This window comes from Liolophura sinensis, chromosome 1 (genome assembly GCF_032854445.1).
Source record: "Liolophura sinensis isolate JHLJ2023 chromosome 1, CUHK_Ljap_v2, whole genome shotgun sequence".
NCBI lineage: Eukaryota > Metazoa > Mollusca > Polyplacophora > Chitonida > Chitonidae > Liolophura > Liolophura sinensis.
Window position 1 is genome coordinate 7992240 of NC_088295.1, and position 23593 is coordinate 8015832.

Sequence of the window (23593 nt, forward strand, 5' to 3'; positions counted from 1 at the left end):
TGAATCTCCTAATCTTTCCTAGGTCAATTTTCTTATTAGATGCAAATTTGTCTGTATGGTGGAAACTGATTTCGGATCAAGAATAGGCCTAGTAAATGCAGGTGAAGTTGATGTTCACAGTATGTACTCTAAAATCAACATTTGTCTGTATGGTGGAAACTGATTTCGGATCAAGAATAGGCCTAGTAAATGCAGGTGAAGTTGATGTTCACAGCATGTACTCTAAAATCAACATTTGTCTGTATGGTGGAAACTGATTTCGGATCAAGAATAGGCCTAGTAAATGCAGGTGAAGTTGATGTTCACAGTATGTACTCTAAAATCAACATTTGTCTGTATGGTGCAAATTGATTTCGGATCAAGAATAGGCCTAGTAAATGCAGGTGAAGTTGATGTTCACAGTATGTGCTCTAAAATCAACATTTGTCTGTATGGTGCAAACTGATTTTGGATCAAAAATAGGCCTAGTAAATGCAGGTGAAGTTGATGTTCACGGTATGTACTCTAAAATCAACATTTGTCTGAAACATATAAAAAGATTAACTTTGAATACTGGGCTGTTTTGTCTATTATTTCCAACAAAGTTTCAACTTTAGGTGGATAGATATGTGATGGGGGTGTGGTGTTTGTCCACTGCATTTAAATGACTTGGGAAGTGCTCAAATTATACTGTCTTTCATAGCCTTGTAGATTTTATCGCAGTACACCTTACTAGTCTGGGCTCAGCAATCTACCTACCTCATTCACCTCACTAGCCAGGCATGTCAAGACTCCTCAACCTAACCAGTTATGGCTTGGGTTACCGCTTTAGTGGATGCCAAAAAGCTATTATGAATTACACACGAGTTTCACATGGACTCAGGGTAACCCACTGTAATCATTTCATTCATATGCCTGTTGAGACATGTGCTGAACCTTCATGAACAGATATGGTACATACTTGTTCAAGTATATCTGAATAATCATGTGCAGTACTGCTTGATCATGTACAGTACTGTTTGATCATGTACAGTACTGCTTGATCATGTACAGTACTGCTTGATCCTAACAATATATCAGGCACGGATGTGGAAGGGCGTAATATCACAAGATGTTAACATCATATGCTGATCATACAGCCTTGATGGGTGAACCATTCGCGTACGATGGGCGTAGTATCCTACCATTATCCACGTAGAAATTTGTTGACGTGGGCTAACATCCACACATAAACTCATCTAACTGATAACAAATGCTGCATTGTTTGCCAGCCTTGTTTGTTCTCTTGAAATAAAAAAGTCACAAACAGCATTGTTCTTGACTTGGTTACTAATTTACACATAATCATGATACTACACAGATTGAGTTTTGACTGTTTCTGCAATTATTCAGTAAATGCAAAACCATACCCTACATGTACCATACACAATTTTCCTCAGTCCAAAATTTTCTGAGGAAGTCAATTTAAATGCGGATTATAATGTACAGTTACAACAGAAATTATACATGATAATTTAGGCAACACAAATGGCTAATTTATAATATTAGTACAGCTTTTGGTGAGGATTTATCTCTGGTTGTCCGGGAATGCAGTTATGATTTTACATTTCCGCACACTAATAAACTTCGTCGAGAAATGGGAGGGCAAAACTTGGAAGTCATACATTGGACTAGCTCACATTTTTGCTGACTTGAATGAGCGAGAGTTAGGCAAATGATGGACAATTCACTATTACTCTCCATGTTCGCTCGCAACTAGGCATACAAACTGAACATACATCGTGTCGTGTTTATAGCCAGTGTGTAGGCAAAGGCTGAAGTGCCGCAAAACAGTCTAAACGAGACCGCATGTGCCTGCCAATCAAAGATCTGTGTAAGACGCGATCAGGATAGTGCCAACATCCGTGCAAGGGCCGCCCACCATGGCCTTATGATCCACATAGGATTCGCCCCACACCTGATAAAAATGCTTGTAAGATGGACGGATTATAGGCGTAGAGTATATCGTTAGGATCGGGCTGTACCGTACATCAATACAGAACTACACAAAACTACACACAAAAAAGGAAAAAGGCTTAAAGTTATTCAAACAGTTGTCAATGCTGGAGATAGTGTACATTTTACTGTTTACATGGTACACATCAGGAAAGAAGAGGACAACATATTCACATGGTTAAGACAATAGTTTAATGTAAATAGTAAAATTTAAATCTTTAATACATAATTCACAACAAACTTTAGAATGAATAACCTGATATATATGAACTGTACATAGAACGTTTCCATAACAAACTGAACTCCTACAATCTACTTTTGATTTAAAAAAAGAATATAACCTGAGAGAAAGTCTGCTCTCATGAAGAGATTTGCATGGGTCAGGGTACAATGAAAACATTTCTTTGACCATGTACTATTTTATATGACCATTTACGCATCTAACAAAATCAATGACAAAACACCTGTACAAGTATACGTTTACATGGAGCAGTGGGAGATTAGGTAGTTGCTCTTGTAAATCAAGACCACACTTCAACAATCCTCAGGTTTCCTTTTGATTGAAAACATGAATGGTATTATGAAACTGGTTTTAACATGTGACATAAGGTTTAATTTCTGACACCTAAGATTTTTACTCACACACACTGCAAAGAGATACCTGTTCAAGTAACACTGAATTATTCTGTTCTCAATCACTGACTATGCCATGTAATGCAAATACTGCTCCGAACCCTAATATGTGAGCAAAGAGGTGGCAGCATATTTTGCCAGGAGCTCGGGGCTGCACTAGAGTGAAGCAGAACCCCAAACCATGATAACATCAAAAGATGATTGTGGCACAACATCTACAATGTTACATTGTACGAGTTTGCACTGTAACTCCATTCTGTTGTGACACTGTGACATCATCATGAACAGCTGGGAAATCAACATCTGACTTCAATACAATGTCACTGTTCTACTTCTGGGTGTTTGATGGGTCCTCATTGGGAGGCAGTATGACTTTCTGGCAAGTGCAGTGCATTAGCATTTTCTGTACAAGAACATGTTTATTTAAAAAAATTATATATTAAAAGTAAAATTTTAGAAGTCAGGAAGAATGTTGCATTTGTCCATCAGTGAATGAGTAAAATGCAGTAACGATACCAGCTTCACTCAATGAATAGAATTATACCACACCCAGGAATTAAAACTAAATGACACAGAAAGAGTAGACTAGTCACAGTAAGTGTGGGTAAAAGAGACACTGGTACAGAATGATTGTCAGAGGGCATCTACTACAGAACTATCACATTTTATGATATCACATAATGTAAAGATATGATCATGATGCTCGGATCACTGGACGTGCTTCTGATATTCAACAATTCAATCCACTGATATCTGAAAAAACAGAGTGATTAAGTAGAGTGTTAATGAAAAATGATCAGATCAGTAGCGATGAACTGAAGTGAGATTTGCCCCTCTTACAGTATAAAGGTTGTCTACATTGTCCTGCTCATCTAGCTAGGCATACAGTTTCATTTGTTGCTTAACATCATCCATGCTGTCTACTCCAAACTTTTCGTTTTGGTCTTTCATCATGTTAAAAATAGCCTCTAACTGTTTCCGCTGCATGTCTTTTTCCTCCTGTATCTGCTCAGCTGTCATTTTCTCTTCAATTTTCCGCGTAGTCACTTTATTCTGGACTCTCTTCACTTCACCATGGATATGTTCACAAAATTCTAGTGGATCCATTGGTGGCTCTGGTTCTATAATGAAAGATAAAAGAATAAAATAAATAAATAAAATACACTGTGTACTCACGTAAAACGATTTACCAAGGTAATATGTGGTACGAGATGCTACCATTCATCTATTTGTATGATTCAAGCAGAATTCACTACTCTGCAAGCTATCACTGATAATCAGGGAGAGTCTCCTGTGTTAATATAGTGTGGAACATTGCACTATACAGTTGTAGTATAACTACCGGTGCTGAAAACGCATACATGCAGACCTAAATGACCTCTATGGATTTTGAACAACTTTGGTTGTGTAACATTTCACTAAAACCTGCTTTATTATGTTAATATGAAAACTAACGAACGCATATAAATGCTGCCAATTCAAAGATACACGTATCTTGAAACAAATTAAACCAGCACATGGAAATGGTTAGGACTAATTTTCTGTCCATTTCAGGCTGAACGGACCATTCCATTCCATTAAAGTTCCCTCGCACAGGGGTTGTTTATTCACAGAAGTCATACCCAGAATATGTAAGAAATTTATAAATATAGACGAGCCACTGCAATCACCCTTTTCAAGTTGAAGTTGACCTGATAATCGAGTATCTTTTCATACCAAAGGCCCTACCCCAAGCAATGGTAGCTTATTTACATCAGCTTCCAGTTTAGTTAGCTAGCAGATACAAAATCCAGCCATTTAATACATATGCATGTTTGTTTTATACCTGCTCATAGACCCTACTTTAATAGGCTGATTCAACACAGAAATTCAAAAAAACTTTTCTCCAATAAACATGAATGTTTAATGATCCAGCCAAGTTTTACCCATTTGTCTGATTCTGTTAAGCAGAGCAATTAAGCACTATAGTTCCTCTGCTTGACCATAGGGGCCTACAAGTAGGGCTTTAAGCTTACTTAACGTGACGGAAGTTGATTCAGATCTGATGTATTTAAAAAAACGTGAATACAGCCTAAAACACCAATCAGATAAATCAAACATTTGCAAAACCCGATGAATATTAATTTAGTGTAAGAATAGGGCCTATACTTTAATTTAGGTACCAACTCACATCAACAGTCGTCTCACCGAAAGTTCTTACCATGAAAGATTAACATGTATGCAACATGCCTAATATACAAGCACTGCCTCAAGAAAATGAGAACAGGCCTACACAATCTACATGTCCACTGTATTGCAGATATCCTTTCAGAACATTTTTGCGAGACCAATAATATTATTCGCCAGTCTAAAATGTATTCTGCAATAAGCCTACCGGTTAAACCCCTCCAAAGCACTGCCATCTGCAGTGCCCTGACTAAATATAATACCTGGATTAACACTCACCGGCGTCGTGCATGGAAGTGACAGTCTCGTCCGATCTGTCCGAAGGGTTCTTCGCCATCATAGCGTTTGCTTCTCTGGGTTCCTTCGTTTTCTTCCCCTTTCCGATTTCCATCGCACGAAGAGTATAATTGTATGAAACCACTAGAGCTATGAGTGTTAAAAAAATGGCAACACAGATAGATGCAAGTTCTACGTACTCTATGTACATTTTGTCCCACTGCTAAGCGCACAGGTGCTGTGAAAGTGATAATTACGACAACGCTGCATGGATAAATACGCTTGTAGATGTAGGGACCGTATATGAATACCACACATAACGTAAATCGTGTCAAACCAGAGACTACGAGAATAATTACACGGTTGCGTAACAGATGTGATTTAAATACAATTAATCTACCAGTAAAATTATCAAAAATTGCATGTTCATTCGTGCATGATACTAATGATATTGTCGACGGTGTGGAAAATTTGGCGTGACCCCTTAACGGCCTCTCATCTCGCTGATGGCGAGAGTGGAACAAATATGGCTGCGCCCATCGGTAAGCATGAAAAGCTGGCTTGTTTTCCGAAGAATAGTCAACCAAGGCAAAACTGCCATGTACTGTTGAAACAATGAAACGCTTGTATGCTTAACAGGTAGTGGTCTTTATTCGAAAGCCTTCTCCAATAAAGTGCATCATCTGACTTCAATGGATCATGGAAGACGTTACAATAACGTACATAACTTGTCAGATAAAACACAATTATAAACCGCATAGCCTCGATGTTTATTCGCAGAAAACTTCTTTGGCTATAGCGCTGTTCTCTAGCCCCCTTACGCCCACTCCCCTCTCCCCTTCCTCCAACCTTTCCCCTCGATTAACCTCACATACACTGAGAAGACAGTGCACAGATGTACTGTTTACACCGTCAGCGCCAGTCATGCCTGTTGGCTTTATTCCCGGAATACACGTTTACTGCAGCAGATAAGCTATATGTATACCACCACCTAACACCACAGTTACTCGACCGTATGGAGTATAGAAAGAGTACTGGTGCTGTATGTAGCGTGCCTACTGATAAGCTGATGGACAGAGAATTGGTGAAATTGGATGGGTCACACTCAAGCCACAGTTCAGCTTGACTTGGACCGGTCTGCGACTGCTTAGCTGTTTTCGAACCTTTACAACTCAAGTATCTATATAAGTGAGCTCCCTTCAAAGGGCTTGTCTACGGAAAAAGACAGCACTAGACAGAAACGGACGAATGGAATTAAGAGGGGCTGCTCGTACACAGCTACATGTATATACTGTATTTATTGAATATTGTCAGGATGCAGGTCAAGAAAGCCCAGAAATGTTTGGTGATCTCATAACTGTTGATTATAGCTGACAATTAACATTAAAAATTGCAGTGGATGAATCCAACACATCTGATGCCCCACCACCCCTTCTTGTGAAATTACTTTTCATTCCATTCCTGGTGAATGCAATCATGACGTCACAGAACGATTGAACATTTGTAACCAATGTGTGGGACACCTAGTTTAACCTATTTGCGACAATACGGCCTGTCTGTAGGCAATTTGTGGATAGTCGTGGGTTTTCCCCGGGTTCTGTCCAGTTTCCTCCCACCTAAATGCTGGCCGCCGTCGTATAAGTGAAATATTCTTAATCTCGGTATAAAACACCAATCAGATAAATAAATCAATAGATCTGTGTCTATATATACAGAACTGTCGCATGTGTCTTTATGCAGATCTGTGTCTTTTGTCTATATATTTCTTTTTTGTATCTCATTCACATCTCTGGAGTACATGTATATATACTATTGGACTTTTGTTTTGGACAGAGCCACTGCAGGACCATTTGTCAACAGTGAAGCATGTGTTGTTAGTTCTGTCAGGGAAAGGAGGGGTGGGCAAGAGCACTGTTTCCACCCAGATTGCTCTTGCCCTTCGCAGTGCTGGCAAAAAGGTATTTAGTCTTTGCTTTTTTTATATGGACTGAAAGTAACACCAAGTTGTTGGTTCCAGATGTTACTGATATTCTACATGTATGATTAGAGGAAATGTTAGATAAAAGATTTCAGTTTCATAAATTTGTAGGATTTTTTCAACCCAATAAAAGTTTAGCAAAGTTTCGTCCTAGACAACTTCATCACGTCTCCATGATCGCGAGCAAGGTGATGTCACGTTGACTCTAGCTCTCTATCATCGAAGGTGTTTTCCGTATAATAGTCTAAGCAATAGCCTGTGGTGGATAAAATTTGTGGACTTTGGTGATGAAGGCCCAAATGATAGATATTGTTTTCTCGGAAACTGGGCATACAGGAAGAATATTTCTTCCACTTCTTGAACTGTAGATACAGTAGATCTACTATATCATTTACAAGGAACTCCAGAGACTCTGTTTGAGTAGTCTTCAGACCCACAGCCAGGATATTCCTGGTTCTGGTCATAGCCTCCTGAGGGGTTTGCTGGTGATTTTGAGCCCTGTGAAATGTGTACAAAATTACAATAGAATTGTTGTACACCTAGATTCATGCTCAATTCTGAAACAAATGGAAATAAATCTAAGCACCACTGAGGCTGATCTAGGCATTTGACGGTCGCTGAACTTCATGCTTCAGCTTTATAGTCATGGCTAAGATGAGAGCAGTGCTGACCTAGTAATCACAGACGTCATAGAAAGCACCTCGGCTTGAACACGGCCTTTCGATAATTTTACTGTATTTTATAAAAGAAAACAAAAAAAAAAAACATCCCTTGTGTGCGAGATAGACGAAGCAGGAAAATTTAAATCCTTCAGTTGTAACATCGTATTTGCACAACCTCTTCACAAGGGGCCTAAACAAGCTCAGAGTAAAGTTATATCATAAGATTTAGAAGATTTTAGGTGTTGTTCTTTACATCTGTGGTGGTCCATAAATGATATGCTTTGTGAAATGGCCCTTCGGCTACACATAACTAAATCGGTGTAATGATCTCAAAATGATGTATTTGCAGAAAATGTGTTAAAATATGTGACTTCATGGAGTGAATGGGTAAAGGCTTCATCACAGCTTATGCCGCACAACCTGATAGCAACATGTTTGATTGGATGAAATTCTCAAGATGGCTGCCTTGACTCACACAAGCCATTTGTGCAATATTGTCATTTTGTGGTACATTGCCATTCGGCGAAATATCATTCAGATAATAAAGTATGAAACTTTTTAGACACCTTGAGTATCCTGCTTTCGATTGAAATATGTTTTTGTCAGGTGCTGTCTTGTCTTTGATGTGCAGAATTTGATGTACCTTACTTGGAGTTCATGTATGTACTTACATGTACATGAATAATAGAGTATGTCATGCATAGAATATAATATCTTCAGTAATACTTTATGATATACGTTTGTATGTGAGGTAATTATTGGAGTTACTGGTGTGTAACTGAAAGTAGTAATCAAAGCCAATTTAGGTGTACACTGGATCATTTTAATCATATGAAGTAATAATTTCAAGTGTAGCATGGTAAGTTAATTATTTGAGTTCACAATATGTGAGGTAGTTATTTGTTTCATTCTCTTGTCATGTGAATTCATTAATCTTACCCTAATTATTGAATAATTTCTTCCATAGTCCAGGTGTCCTGTCAGATAAATATGTACATATACTTCCATGCTCAGCTTGACAAATTCTTCATGATGCCTCTCATCTGCACCATTTAAGTCTGTGAATTGTGGAATGACCTGATAATGGCTAGCATGTCCAAGTTATGTGGCTGGTTAGTAGGCTTCTGACTGAAAAGTCACATGCTGTGTGAGTGTAAGTGTCTAATACAGGTGTTAATACTTGATCATCATATACTTGTTCTCAAGGTTGGGATCCTGGATGTTGACCTGTGTGGACCAAGCATACCACGTATGTTAAATGTGGTTGGGAAGGATATCCATCAGTGTTCAGAGGGGTGAGTAGCCTATATGTCGTGTAGATAGCTGTACATTTCAGTGTGTAGAAGGGTTAGTGGCATATATGAGTAAGGTGTGAACAGCTGTACATTTCAGTGTGTAGAAGGGTGAGTAGCCTATATGTGTAAGGTGTAGACAGCTGTACATTTCAGTGCGCAGAAGAGTATTTATTATTTATTTGATTGGTGTTGTATGCCATACTCAAGAATATTTGACTTACACAACGGCAGCCAGCATTATGGTAGGAGGAAACCAAACCACAGAAGAGTAGGCTATATGAGTAGGTATGTAGATTGGTCAACACTTCAGTCTGTGCAAGGGTGAGCACTTCTAGTCAGTGGCTGTACACTTCAGAACATGTGCAGAAATCCAAAATCACCACAGTTATACTTTTTTTTCTGTAGTGTTTAAGCTGATCAGCTGGTCTGCTGTGTGTTGCTATTGGCTTTGTCATTGTAAAAGCTTTATATCAGGTGTATGCTCAAGAAGTTCAGCTGAGGAGTGTGTAATTAGCTAATAAATTGTATTTATAACGCCTTAGGGAAAAGAGTTATACATTGTTTGGTGGTGATCAACTTAATTCAGAATTGTTTTTACTTATGTCAGGTGGGTGCCAGTGTTTGCCGACAAGGAACAGCGACTGGGAGTGATGTCTATCTCATTCCTACTCCAGGAAGAAGACGATGCCATCATTTGGAGGGGACCAAAGAAAAATGGTCAAACACCAACATTAAACTCCCCTCAAAAGATTTCAAACTATCTCTAATATCCTGTGTACACCAGAAATGGTATCTGCTACTAGTACTGATATGAACTTGAGTTTATTAAAGGTTTTTATGACAGTTCCAAATTGAGAAAGAGTAAAAGCTAAAAAAAGAGAAAGAGTGACTTAGTTGAATGGGCTGAAATAAAAGGAGGAAACAAAAAGAAATTGATGACAGTTAAAGCACTTGTTTCCCTATATTCATATGCACTGACTGTAGAGATTTATAATTAGTATTGCTACTATGATTTGGTGCATATTTATATATATAATATAAGGCACTACTTTCAGGTTTCTAAATAAATGTGTATGAAAAGGGTGCCCAAATTAGAAAGCTGTATTGGACCCTGGTCAGCTCTTGTTTTAAGTTCAGGAGATTTGGATGGGGAAATTGTAGATCCTCCCCACCTCCATCACTCAGTATTCCTGGGACTTTGGCAATAATCAGTTGACATCCTTCATGTGGCCATTCAAGCAATCTAGCATTCACTGAAGATCACTTGTCTTCCAATATTGTTTACATACCTGTACATGTATCTGAATTCACACGTGGGAAAGTTTGTCAGTAACTTGCCAGTGATTCATGGTTTACACCGAGTACTTGAGTTTTGTCCAATCATAAAATTAACCGTCATTGTGCAAGCTCAAAAGCACTTGAATATTGCATAGCGCAACAATCATATAAGTAAAATAAATAAGTAATCTTGCCACTTTTTCACCCATAAACCTTACTGCCGTTAGTGTTACACACCTATCAAATGAGTCAGTGAATATGAATTGATGATTGGGTTTGTGGATTTCAGAGAAGTGCAGAAAATCATAGTGTATCTAATATATGTTTTCATTTCCCTTTTGTGTATGTCCCAGCTATGATCAAGCAGTTTCTGGGGGATGTGTATTGGAAGGACATTGACTACCTGGTGATAGACACCCCACCTGGAACGTCAGACGAGCACATCACGGTTGTGGAGACATTGAGGGGTTACAACCCAGATGGAGCTATTGTAGTAACCACTCCTCAGGTATGCTGCTCATCACTTCAGCTATTGTAGTAACCAATCCTGCTCATCACCTCAGCTGTTGTAGAAACCACTCCTGCTCATCACCTCAGCTGTTGTAGTAACCACTCCTGCTCATCACCTCAGCTGTTGTATTAACCACTCCTGCTCATCACCTTAGCTGTTGTAGTAACCACTCCTGCTTATCACCTCAGCTGTTGTAGTAACCACTCCTACTCATCACCTCAGCTATTGCAGTAACCACTCCTGCTTATCACCTCAGCTGTTGTATTAACCACTCCTCAGGTATGCTGCTCATCACCTCAGCTACTGTAGTAACCAATCCTGCTCATCACCTCAGCTGTTGTAGAAACCACTCCTGCTCATCACCTCAGCTGTTGTAGTAACCACTCCTGCTCATCACCTCAGCTATTGTAGTAACCACTCCTGCTTATCACCTCAGCTGTTGTATTAACCACTCCTCATGTATGCTGCTCATCACCTCAACTATTGCAGTAACCACTCATCAGGTATGCTGCTCATCACCTCAGCTACTGTATTAACCACTCCTCAGGTATACTGCTCATCACCTCAGCTACTGTAGTAACCACTCCTCAGGTATGCTGCTCATCACTTCAGCTATTGTAGTAACCAATCCTGCTCATCACCTCAGCTGTTGTATTAACCACTCCTACTCATCACCTTAGCTGTTGTATTAACCACTCCTGCTCATCACCTCAGCTGTTGTAGTAACCACTCCTGCTTATCACCTCAGCTGTTGTATTAACTACTCCTCATGTATGCTGCTCATCACCTCAACTATTGCAGTAACCAATTATCAGGTATGCTGCTCATCACCTCAGCTACTATATTAACCACTCCTCAGGTATGCTGCTCATCACCTCAGCTACTGTAGTAACCACTCCTCAGGTATGCTGCTCATCACCTCAGCTACTGTAGTAACCACTCCTCAGGTAAGCTGCTCATCACCTCAGATATTGTATTAACCACTCCTCAGGTATGCTGCTCATCACCTCAGCTACTGCGATAACCACTACTCAGGTATGCTACTCATCACCTCAGCTACTGTATTAACCACTCCTCAGACATGCTGCTCATCACCTCAGATATTGTATTAACCACTCCTCAGGTATGCTGCTCATCACCTCAACTATTGTAGTAACCACTCCTCAGGTAGGCTGCTCATTACTGTAGTAACCACTCATCAGCTATTGTAGTAACCACTCCTCAGGTATGCTGCTCATCACCTCGGCTATTGTAGTAACCACTCCTGCTCATCACCTCAACTGTTGTAGTAACCACTACACCATGTTGTGTCTGCTCATCACTTTACCATGTTGTGTCTGCTCATCACTTCACCATGTTGTGTCTGTTCATCACCTCACCATGTTGTGTCTGTTCATCACCTCACCATGTTGTGTCTGCTCATCACCTCATCATATTGTGTCTGTTCATCACCTCATCATATTGTGTCCGTTCATCACCTCATCATGTTGTGTCTGCTCATCACCTCACCATGTTTTGTCTGCTCATCACCTCACCATGCTGTGTTTGTTCATCACCTCGCCATGTTGTGTCTGTTCATCACCTCACCATGCAGTGTATGGTCATCACCTCACCATGTTTTGCCTGCTCATCACCTCACCATGTTGTGTCTACTCATCACCTCACCATGTATCTGTTCATCACCTCACCATGTTGTGTCTGCTCTTCACCTCACCATGTTGTGTCTGCTCATCACCTCACCATGTTGTGTCTGCTCATCACCTCACCATGTTGTGTCTTATCATGACCTCACCTTGTTGTGTCTGTCTGCATTTACAGTATTTGCCCTAAACATTCTCCTGAAGAAGAGCATTTTAATTTGTAGAAAATAAAAAAAATAAATAAACAAATAAAATATTACTTTGGTACTGAATCTTTGCTCGAGTAGAGCATCATCCTACACTCAAAACAAACAAGAAAACCCCCTTCTGAGATCAATTTAGTATTAACCTCAGGTCACATAGTGTACTTGACCTGCTGACTCTGATGAAACAATAATAAAAGCTGGTGATAGTGCTAACTGTTTAAGATAAAAACTTACATTTTTTACCTGTTATGTAGCTCTGAACAAAAGTTGACTTGTCTTCCTCCTGAAGGGAGGTTTTCTGTGCAGAAAACCACATGTAATCACAGCTAGATCATAATGAAGTATCTAGTATAGATCCTGTATTTGACCACAGTTAACAAACCTCTTCCGTGATACCTTTTGGATGGCTATAACCATTTACATTTAATGTACATGTTTTCTGAATTTATATTTTTCAGGCTGTGGCAATTGGTGACGTCAGAAGGGAGCTGACATTCTGTAGAAAAACTCACATTCCTGTTCTCGGCCTTATCGAGAACATGAGTGGCTTTATCTGTCCTAATTGCTCTGTAAGTTTACTTTCTTGTAACACATAAGTGCCCTTATTTTGTGTGTATGTAATTATTGGGAAGATTTCATGAGAAATATGATTTGATTGTTTTTTTTTCATTGTTGCTTCAAAACCATACTTCGGAATTTTTCACTTAGATTATGGTCACCATTATATTAGGAAACTGGAGTGTGCAAGGAAACTGCTAATTATACTCATCCACTGTTCCATGAATGACATAAGTGATTATGGGGCATGGCGATTTGTACGATTTTTTGGGTCATTTAATTTCCCTTGTATAGATGATACATGTACAGGTACAACATAAATTAGATACAGTTGGGTCCCTTGAAGCCGGACTTGTAAAATCGGCATGCAAGATAAGCCATTGATGATGTAATGATTTGAAGCATGATTTGGTGTGTGTATCAGTTTGTTACAGTGTTGCAATTAGCAAAACAATGGCCCAGGAGCCTATGTGGTCGCTGTGAATTCTCAGTTCCAGCTCATGCGGGCTTCCTCTCCGGCCGTAAGTGGGGGTGGGGGTGGGGGGGTTTTGTCAGCAGGGATCCTGCTCTACCTGGTTTCTTCCCACCATAATGCTGGCTGTTGTCAATCAAATAAATAAATCAGTATGTGGGTATGATTTTTTTCCCTTAGGAATGCACCAATGTCTTCTCGAAAGGAGGTGGGGAAGCTCTAGCTAAACAGTTCAGTATTCCGTTCCTAGGTGAGTCCCCTTAACAGTTATGCTAGGTAATTGAGCCTCGTTGAGCAGCCTCCTTTGAAGCCATACTCCTATATAAAAGGCACACTTCTTGGAGTTTGCTTACCATACCTTCTCAATAATTAGACACTGGCTGACTGAGACACCTTGAGAGTAAGCGGGTAGATCAGAGGAGTCTCCCACTAGGTGCTCACAGCAGGCGCTATCAGCATGCCAACTGGAGTATAGGCCTGACCAGCCCTACATCTATAAAGCCAGTTTTTCCCGCCAGCTTTTATGCACGCGTCAACTCACAGTGTCCGTTTTCAGTATATACGCTTGATTAAAAAGTAAAAAAAAAAAACACTCACCATGCCGTTTTTTCTGGCTGTGTTCTACAAACTATACTATCTGATATTTAAAGTACAATGTAGATGTTTGTGCGGCATTATTTACAGAGGAACATTTGATGCCCCACCGCATTGGGCATTATATCCGCAAGATTGTCGTGAATCTACCAACCTCTTGTCTTCCTCCCCACTTGTGTATGGGGCCTATGTAAGAAAGGAACATTGATGATTGCCGTTTGATCATTGGATGAGCAATGTTGCCTTACATGTGTGGATAAAACACCTTTGACAGTAAGGCATGAATTCCTGACACATAGGCAGTGTTTCCATTGATTACTGACCAGGTGTCTATTTTGGCGGGAACATGACATACATGTGACAGCTAGTCTCATTGAGGAGGGAGAGCAGACGGGGGCCACAACTTTTTTAGATTACTTTAAAGGATACATGAAAAGGAACTATATAACAAAGATTATGTTTCTGTACCAAATGAAGAAAATAATGCCTCGGAATGTTTGTTGAAAAAAAGTCATTTTGGGGGTATTTTTATACCCCCTGTTAATTGTCCCTCTATATTAAGCATATTTTCAATCCAAGGTCAGATTTTTTCCGAAATTACTATATCGTTGAACTTGCACGGAACTCGGTGAACACCCCCGAAGTACCCCCTGTTAATTGTCCCTCTATATTAAGCATATTTTCAATCCAAGGTCAGATTTTTTCCGAAATTATGATATCGTTGAACTTGCACGGAACTCGGTGAACACCCCCGAAGTACCCCCTGTTAATTGTCCCTCTATATTAAGCATATTTTCAATCCAGGGTCAGATTTTTTCCGAAATTATGATATCGTTGAACTTGCACGGAACTCGGTGAACACCCCCGAAGTACCCCCTGTTAATTGTCCCTCTATATTAAGCATATTTTCAATCCAAGGTCAGATTTTTTCCGAAATTACTATATCGTTGAACTTGCACGGAACTCGGTGAACACCCCTGAAGTACCCCCTGTTAATTGTCCCTCTATATTAAGCATATTTTCAATCCAGGGTCAGATTTTTTCCGAAATTACTATATCGTTGAACTTGCACGGAACTCGGTGAACACCCCTGAAGTACCCCCTGTTAATTGTCCCTCTATATTAAGCATATTTTCAATCCAAGGTCAGATTTTTTCCGAAATTATGATATCGTTGAACTTGCACGGAACTCGGTGAACACCCCTGAAGTACCCCCTGTTAATTGTCCCTCTATATTAAGCATATTTTCAATCCAAGGTCAGATTTTTTCCGAAATTACTATATCGTTGAACTTGCACGGAACTCGGTGAACACCCCCGAAGTACCCCCTGTTAATTGTCCCTCTATATTAAGCATATTTTCAATCCAAGGTCAGATTTTTTCCGAAATTACTATATCGTTGAACTTGCACGGAACTCGGTGAACACCCCTGAAGTACCCCGTTAATTGTCCCTCTATATTAAGCATATTTTCAATCCAGGGTCAGATTTTTTCCGAAATTATGATATCGTTGAACTTGCACGGAACTCGGTGAACACCCCTGAAGTACCCCCTGTTAATTGTCCCTCTATATTAAGCATATTTTCAATCCAAGGTCAGATTTTTTCCGAAATTACTATATCGTTGAACTTGCACGGAACTCGGTGAACACCCCCGAAGTACCCCCTGTTAATTGTCCCTCTATATTAAGCATATTTTCAATCCAGGGTCAGATTTTTTCCGAAATTATGATATCGTTGAACTTGCACGGAACTCGGTGAACACCCCTGAAGTACCCCCTGTTAATTGTCCCTCTATATTAAGCATATTTTCAATCCAAGGTCAGATTTTTTCCGAAATTATGATATCGTTGAACTTGCACGGAACTCGGTGAACACCCCTGAAGTACCCGAGTCCGGATAAGCGTGTCACTACAGTGTGGGCATAGTGACGTACAAAGATACTGTATGGCTTCTTTGGGCCAGCTTAGAGCCCCCTCTGCACCCCTACCCCTATTCAGTTTGTTACCCACACCCTCGCCCCTGTTTGCCCAGACCCGATCAGTCTGTGCTCCACAGTCCTTTTTAAACAGGAATTATTGTTGACATCCCTGCTGCAAGCTACTTAATTTCCACACTGACCACTGACTAAACTGTAATTTAATGCCATTTTTACCCCTCAAAGTGAAAGCTGAAAAATTTGTTTGTACTGTTATATGTTATTACACATGATAACCTGCACATTAAGAAATAAAACTTAAGCGTTTCATGAATCCTTTAAAGAAGATAGTTAGTTTGTATCGTATCACCAAGGGTATTACAAGAAAAAGATAGTAGTGTATGTACATTCAGATATATATGTCACAAAAGTAGATACACAGGGCTTTATTATACATGTAAATGCTTTAGCTCAAAGCTCACTGGTTTCATATCGGACGGCCATGAGAAAATATCGACCTGAAGAGTGCGTATTGCTGTAAAAGGCATCGCTAATTTGACATAAAGTACATAAACAGTGTTGGCTCTGATTTCCCATTTCCCAGAGGAGAATACATACCATGTAGATTTGACACCTGCAGATCTTTTTTGACATGCGAGGCTCTGGAATCATTTCCAAAAGCAAGACCTAAACACATATGTTGTATGTGCTAATAAATGTCTGAAGAGAAGAATTGCCAAATTCTCAAATGTGTTTATCTTCTAATCACTCTAAAAGTATGCTCAAAACTTATGAATGATGCAGAATATGACACAGTATCAATAAATACATGAACAGTTACCTCAACAGCCATCCCTTGGGAACCTCACTCAGTTCATTAATTCCAACAGCAATTAAACTGAAGCATCTTGGCCGACTCTTCTGTTGGACATTAGTGTGACAAAATATGCGAAGTGTATATGGGTATTTGGATGGCAAAAATCAAGGCTGCATGCAGAATAACCGCCACAGGTACATGCTTAGAAATTTTTACCAAATAACAAACTCACAACAAAAAGCCTGGTTAAAATATTATAGAAATTCACAGCTTGTATGTATCCCGCTGATAATATATTTTTAAGCAGCTTTCCCAAATTGTTGGCAGGCCTACAGGCACATATATTGGTGAATGAACGTTTACCTACTGTGAAAAAACTTTTATTGTGGCAATAAAAGAAATATTTTCCTTGCAGTAAATGGAAAAAAACACATACACCCCATGTAAAGTAATGTTTATGAGACTACATCTACTTTTGGCTCTCACCCCCAACTTTCAGCTAACCCACAACACATGTTGGGATAAAAATGGACTCAAAAGCAAAGGAACTGGTGGTTCATTTGCTAGCCACTTCACGTACTTATTGAAGAGCCTGAATGTTGATTGTGTCAATGCAGGACATGGGCATTCAGCAGTGATGTGGGCTGAAATGCTGGTAATTACAAACACATGCTTAGTGAATATGCATTAACTCTGTGGTTTTTTGTTTGACTACCAGTTATCCCCTACTCCCCACAGAGAGTGTACGACTCAAGACAACAGCCCTAGCAAGGCATTGTGGTATACATTTTCTGAAAATGAGTCTGAAATTATTGAGAAGGTAGTAGTTAGATGGGTCCTTGAGATGGTAAAGGTTACTTTCTGCCTGGGCTGGCTTTAAACATGGGTACATTCTATCATACATGTAGCTTGAACTGAACATTGGCATCATGGCACTTCTCTCACCAGTTTCTTGACTCTCAGTGATCTACCTTCTTTTAGCTTTTTCTAGCTTCTTTCAGCTTTTTCTCTTTGTACCTTCTTCAAAAAAACAAACATTTGTTGCAGTTGTGATGTGTTTGTTACCTTGGGATGATATTTCTCGCAAGAGAAAGTTCCTCTGGTGACAGTGTCATGCATCCAAAGCATTTATAGTTATGTGGCATTACATCACATGTTGTTTTGACAAGGGAGCTAATTCTGTGGAGCCTTTTCACGCTGTTTTGAATTCTGGTATCTGTGTGTTATGATTACCAAACTTTATCAGTGTTACATTATTAATAAGGCTGTCTATGGTGTTTTCCAGAATCCATCCCAGTTCAGAACTTTAAAACCCATTTAATGATTTGTGTATTATTTTTCCAGGCTTGTCCTATTTTGTGAATCCACTTATGTGTTTAGTTCTCAGGCTGTATACCTCTTTGTGTCTTTATGCTTTACAGCTTATGTGTTAAGCTTGTCAGGCTGTCTTCCACTTTTTATTGTGTTCTACAATTTACAGCTTATGTGTTAGATTTTACAGGCTGTATTCCACTTTTTGTTGTGTGTTTTTATACTTTAGAGTTTATGTGTTGTGTTTTTCAGGCTGTATTCCACTTGATCCATTGTTAGCCCAGAGCCTGGAGAAGGGAGAGAGTTTTGTGGACACCTTTCCACAGTCAGCCACTCGAAAGGCCTTCATGGAAATTGTAGACAGACTGGTCGCTGTGGAGAAAGATTACCCGTAATATGAATACAGTTGTCTGTTTAATACTACACATTCCTGACTGCAAAGTACATGAGTGTATGTGTTAGAAAAGCTTTTTATCACTGGTGAAAAATTCATATTAAGATGAATTCACCATTGCACTTTGTAGTTTCTGTTTGGTGCATTCAACAACTGAATTGGAGTGGCATAAGCTTTGATTCTTATAGATGTTGTCAAAGTTTTAAATCACATACTCACACATTGCCGTTCGGCTGAATGCTGCAGGTTGGTACTAGAATATTGCATCTTGTGAAGGACACTAAAAGACGGTCAGGTGCTAATTTGCCATGACAGATGTAGAAGTCCATACTGCCGATACAGTATGGGCCCGAAGTCTTCGTTTCTCACCCCTTGGTGGACCCTATTACTAATCTTGGATGGAATAAATCTTCACTCTCCTGTATTCGTATCCCAGTCACATATCAAGCTGATGTTGATTTTGATTTGATTTGCTATTTTTTTTAAATCCTGAAAGAAAATACATGTACAAGGATCATTTTATTCGACAAGAAAAAAAAGAAGAAAACATAAAAGCATCGGTTTGGACGAAATAATTCTTGAGAAAAGTTCTCACTGTGTTTTTAAATGTAAAATACACCATATCTACAGTACATGTGTGATAATGTAATCGGTTGCACAATATCTTTTGTTTTATTGTGTGAAACTGTGCCCTTATTGTCAATGAGAGTGGGCTTTTCTGTTACTCATGCAATATTGTGCAGATTTGTTGATTTCAGGTAAACGAACTTTACTGTTGTGCCGTTGACTCTAAATTTTTAATGTAATATGTGTAGTTCTATGTTCATGACAAAATAGTCATATGCATCTGCTCAAGTTTAAGTTGCACGTGTTGAAAATACTCGACAACTGAGTGATGCCAGCCGTTCTGTTAAATCTACTCGCTAGGGGAATATTCATACATGCCCTAGTGGACATTCTTCATCTTGATAAATTGCATGTACGAGAATTCATGGTGTACCCCAAGTACTGGGATTTTTTATTCTGCTAGGATACAAGTGTTGCTAGAAAATGTTGTATATCATAAACCTGTGCCAAAGAAATGTGACCAATTTTACATCCGAGTTTTGTTTTTTGAAAGTTTTTCCTGGCCAAGATTAGCAAGAGAGTAATTGGTTTGCTGTAATAGATGCTGGTGCTAATGTACTGAATGAACATCTACACAAGTGGCAACTGGATTTGACATAAAGGCTCATCCACAAAAAAGTAGTTTTAGAGGCAAATAAAGGTCATAAAATATTAATTTTAGTGCTGAAACTGACATTTGTAGGATGTGATGACTCCTTCCAAACAAACATTAAAACATCTTTCTCAGACCAATATATCTCTTAGAAGCAGGGAAAGTGACTAGGTGAAAATTTAGGTCAAACACAGTAAGTAATGCAAAGGTGCTAATGTGTTGTTTTTTTTTGTTATACTGATACAGTGCTAAATATCGAAATTATGAACAGCAAGGCACACAAGACTTCCACTTTGATGTACTTTAGACGCACAAAACAGCAAGGAATGAATTATGGCTGCACCTCTATTTCTGTTCTTTATTGTGATATTGTCTTTTGCTTGTAAATCAAATAAGTTGAAGAAGAGAATGTGAAAATGTTCCTAACTGGGAACCTGACTGGAAAAGGAAGATACCACAACAGTTCTAATCAGTTTCGTCACACTGTTTTATTATTTACTCTGGTCAATTGTTGATGGATACATGTACATTGTATAAAAGAACTGTCATTTAATAAAACTGTGAACAGATGGAATGTATAAAAGAATAATTAATGTTTGTTCATCACAGGTTCAAAACAAATCGTAAATCACAGATCTATATAATTTAACAAAACTTTTGTTATATATTAACTGGAATATACACCAGAGGGTCAAGGTTCTAATGGTGCTACATTGGTACACATACAACGATATATTCATGAAAGTGATTTTAGTATACAGATTTCGTGTAGTAATACATGCATGACATATATTGTGACTGTGCCTACATCAAATGACTGGAGAATTCATTGACTGAGATAATTTTGATTCATGGTTTCATTACCACAATAGGTCACCGAGGCTTTTAAATTGTTATATAGTGGATACTGTATGTAAAATGATCAGATCAAGATATCTAACTCATGTGTTAGCTCATGAAAATTCACTTGTATTATAGCTAATCAATGATCATGAACCAAGACAGAAGAAAACCTTATAACAAGCAGAACAGCACTTCATGCAGCATTTGTAATGGTCTATATACAGGAAAGTTCTAAAAATTGAGTATGGTATCTGTCCAATAAGCATTCAGCTGTATAAAAAATGATTTAAATCACAATGATATCAAATAAAACACTGTTTTGTGGCAATGCATGAATCACTTTATCCATTTTAAGTAGTTTACATGTACATTTACCTGTTGAGGAAACAAAAGTGCCCAAGGTAAACAACAAACCTTTAGCAAGTTGCTCTCAGAGTTGGATGCTATACTGGTGGGCAACAACCATAAGACTGACTAAATAGCCACACCATCACTGTCAACACACTTACCCCAAGTACTGTGCAGATCTGATATGTTCCTGTACCTAAAAATACAGTGGACACAGTACATGTAACCCTTTACATCCTACATGTAAACTATCTCAAACTACAGTGAACACTGCATCTGTACCTCATTGTACAGCACACAGCCTACACTGTACACTTTACGTGTACCTCAATGTACAGCCTAGATCCTACGTGTGCACTACCTCAGCAGTGTACAATGTATATCTACCTCAAAACACAGTCTACATCCTACATTTATCACAAAACATACCATATATGTATTCCAATATACAGTGCATGAATTTCTTGGCTGACTGGGAAAGTTACATAGATAAATACATGTATATCTTGGTTTATATTTCAGAAACTAGGAATTATTGTAGAATACAAAAAACAAACGAAAAAACAAACATGGAAGTTCTTACTGGAAAATATGTGTCCCTCTACAAGAATAGTGAAATGAGTGTTCACACTGTAAGGTGCACACCCTACCTGTGCCTTGCACACATGGTCCAGGCTTTGGTATTATATTATTTACAAAATATTTTTCACCATATTACATATACCTGTGTATAATATCATATCAGCTGTCTTACAGTTTGATCTATTTACAATATTACTTTCATTTTACTATTTATTTATTCATTATTTAAGTGAACATAAAGTCAGCCACTAAAGCTGAATTATTTAATAAAGTAGTATTCCTGAAATGGTTTAAAAATATTTTTAAAATTCTACATTGTTTATCAACAAAATAAGTAGCCAACAATCTACAGTACCTAGCCACGCATTCCGTGATGCCATTTTGCCATGTTGTAGCTATTTTGAGTGACGTCACAAAACCTAGAAGCTCCGCCCGTACCATCGGTATTAAACAATGTGACAATGAGAAAATACAAATAAAAACGCCTGATACCCAACCAAAAAGTACCAGCTCTGTTTGGTATTCAAAGTGTCGATGTTTGTTTTAGTTTGGCACTGGGTCAGGGCGATGTTTGTGGACATAAGCATCAAGTGTTAGCAATCCTTCTCCTCGTTCTGCATGGATGTCAGCATTTGGTTTAACTGGCTGTACTGACTTCAATGAAATTACCGAACATAGCAGGACCTTCTGACTGATAAAAGACTCTTTCATTCAGAATTTTTGTTGTAAATCTGACATTGCTGAGAAAAAATAATACTAAGTCACAGTATTTTTTTTTTAAGCAATGACTCTACCTAGGTGGTGGTCTTGCCAGCTCATCCTGACAATATCAACCTGACCGCAGCATCCTGCCCAACATGTATGAACTGTGACACGGGCAGCCATTCTCAGTTGCCTGCTCATAAATGTGTGTCCAAAATGCATCAGTTTAACAGTTAAACTGACCACAAAATCCGATTTATTGCATCAATATCTGTCTATCCACTAAAAGAAATCACAGTGACAATTATGAGTTAATAGTTTTTTTGACATGGGAGCCAATTATCATGTGACGCTTTCAGCGCTAGTGATTGGTCAAGTTCATAAGAGCTTTTACAAAATGGCTCTTCAGAGTGAATTGTCCATCTGTGCCACATCCCAAATGCCTTCATCTTCTCAGCTTTCAAAACTTTATAAAATTTTTTTACATATTTTCTGTGCTAACATTTATCATTTTTAGTATGTATATATAGTGGCAGACTTTAAGTTCACTTTAATACTATTATTTTGTAATCAGATTTTCACAAAAAATGCTCCTTGGTTAAAAGAATGCTTCAATGTCATGAGAATACCTAAACAAGGCATAAATAATTAGCATATTTAATAAGCACTTGTTTCACCACTACTTATATTTACACAGTAACAAAAACTTTTCCTGGTCAAACATTTGACACAAAAGTAGACAAAAGAAAGTATTTCAAGCTATTGATCTCCATGGATATTATTACAATACATATAATGGACATGTTTTACCCTTGGTGTTATGACTACTACTTGTATATAAACAATATATACCAATAAGTTACTTACCAACAATAGTTAATTCTTATACAAAAATGTCATGTAACATGCTTTTGGATACTCTGGTGAGCTATTTGGAGTATGTTTCTACTCAAGTTTGCAAACAAGTGAATACTGGAACACTATATGATTAATCTAAAACAACCCTTCATACAACCTACACAACCTACATACATCACACAACCTATTCACCTTGCATGTTTAACCCTGTACATATACATGTATTCTCTCGCAAGAATTGTATGTAGGTGAATTCAATGCACCAATGCTGTTAGACATGATAAAAATATCAATTTAATACCTGCATAAAATCTATTAATACCAGTACACATTAAAAACAGATAAAAAAGAACAATTTA

The 23593-nt window shown here is 38.5% G+C and overlaps 2 protein-coding genes across 2 annotated transcripts; one reads left to right on the forward strand and one right to left on the reverse strand.

The window, feature by feature from the left end:
* Window positions 1-2127: 2127 nt before the first annotated feature.
* LOC135482272 (matrix-remodeling-associated protein 7-like) lies at window positions 2128-5301 on the reverse strand. The gene is made up of 2 exons (XM_064762171.1): window positions 5053-5301; window positions 2128-3728 (listed from the first exon to the last, which is right to left on the reverse strand). The coding sequence occupies exons 1-2, from the start codon at window positions 5258-5260 to the stop codon at window positions 3484-3486; spliced, it is 453 nt and encodes a 150-aa protein (XP_064618241.1). The 5' UTR covers window positions 5261-5301; the 3' UTR covers window positions 2128-3483.
* A 253-nt stretch (window positions 5302-5554) lies between these two features.
* On the forward strand, window positions 5555-23569 carry LOC135478198 (cytosolic Fe-S cluster assembly factor NUBP2 homolog). The gene is made up of 8 exons (XM_064758473.1): window positions 5555-5591; window positions 6883-7007; window positions 8896-8984; window positions 9592-9701; window positions 10616-10770; window positions 13078-13188; window positions 13830-13899; window positions 18541-23569. Exons 1-8 carry the CDS (start codon window positions 5576-5578, stop codon window positions 18681-18683), a joined length of 819 nt encoding a protein of 272 aa, XP_064614543.1. The 5' UTR covers window positions 5555-5575; the 3' UTR covers window positions 18684-23569.
* Window positions 23570-23593: the final 24 nt, after the last annotated feature.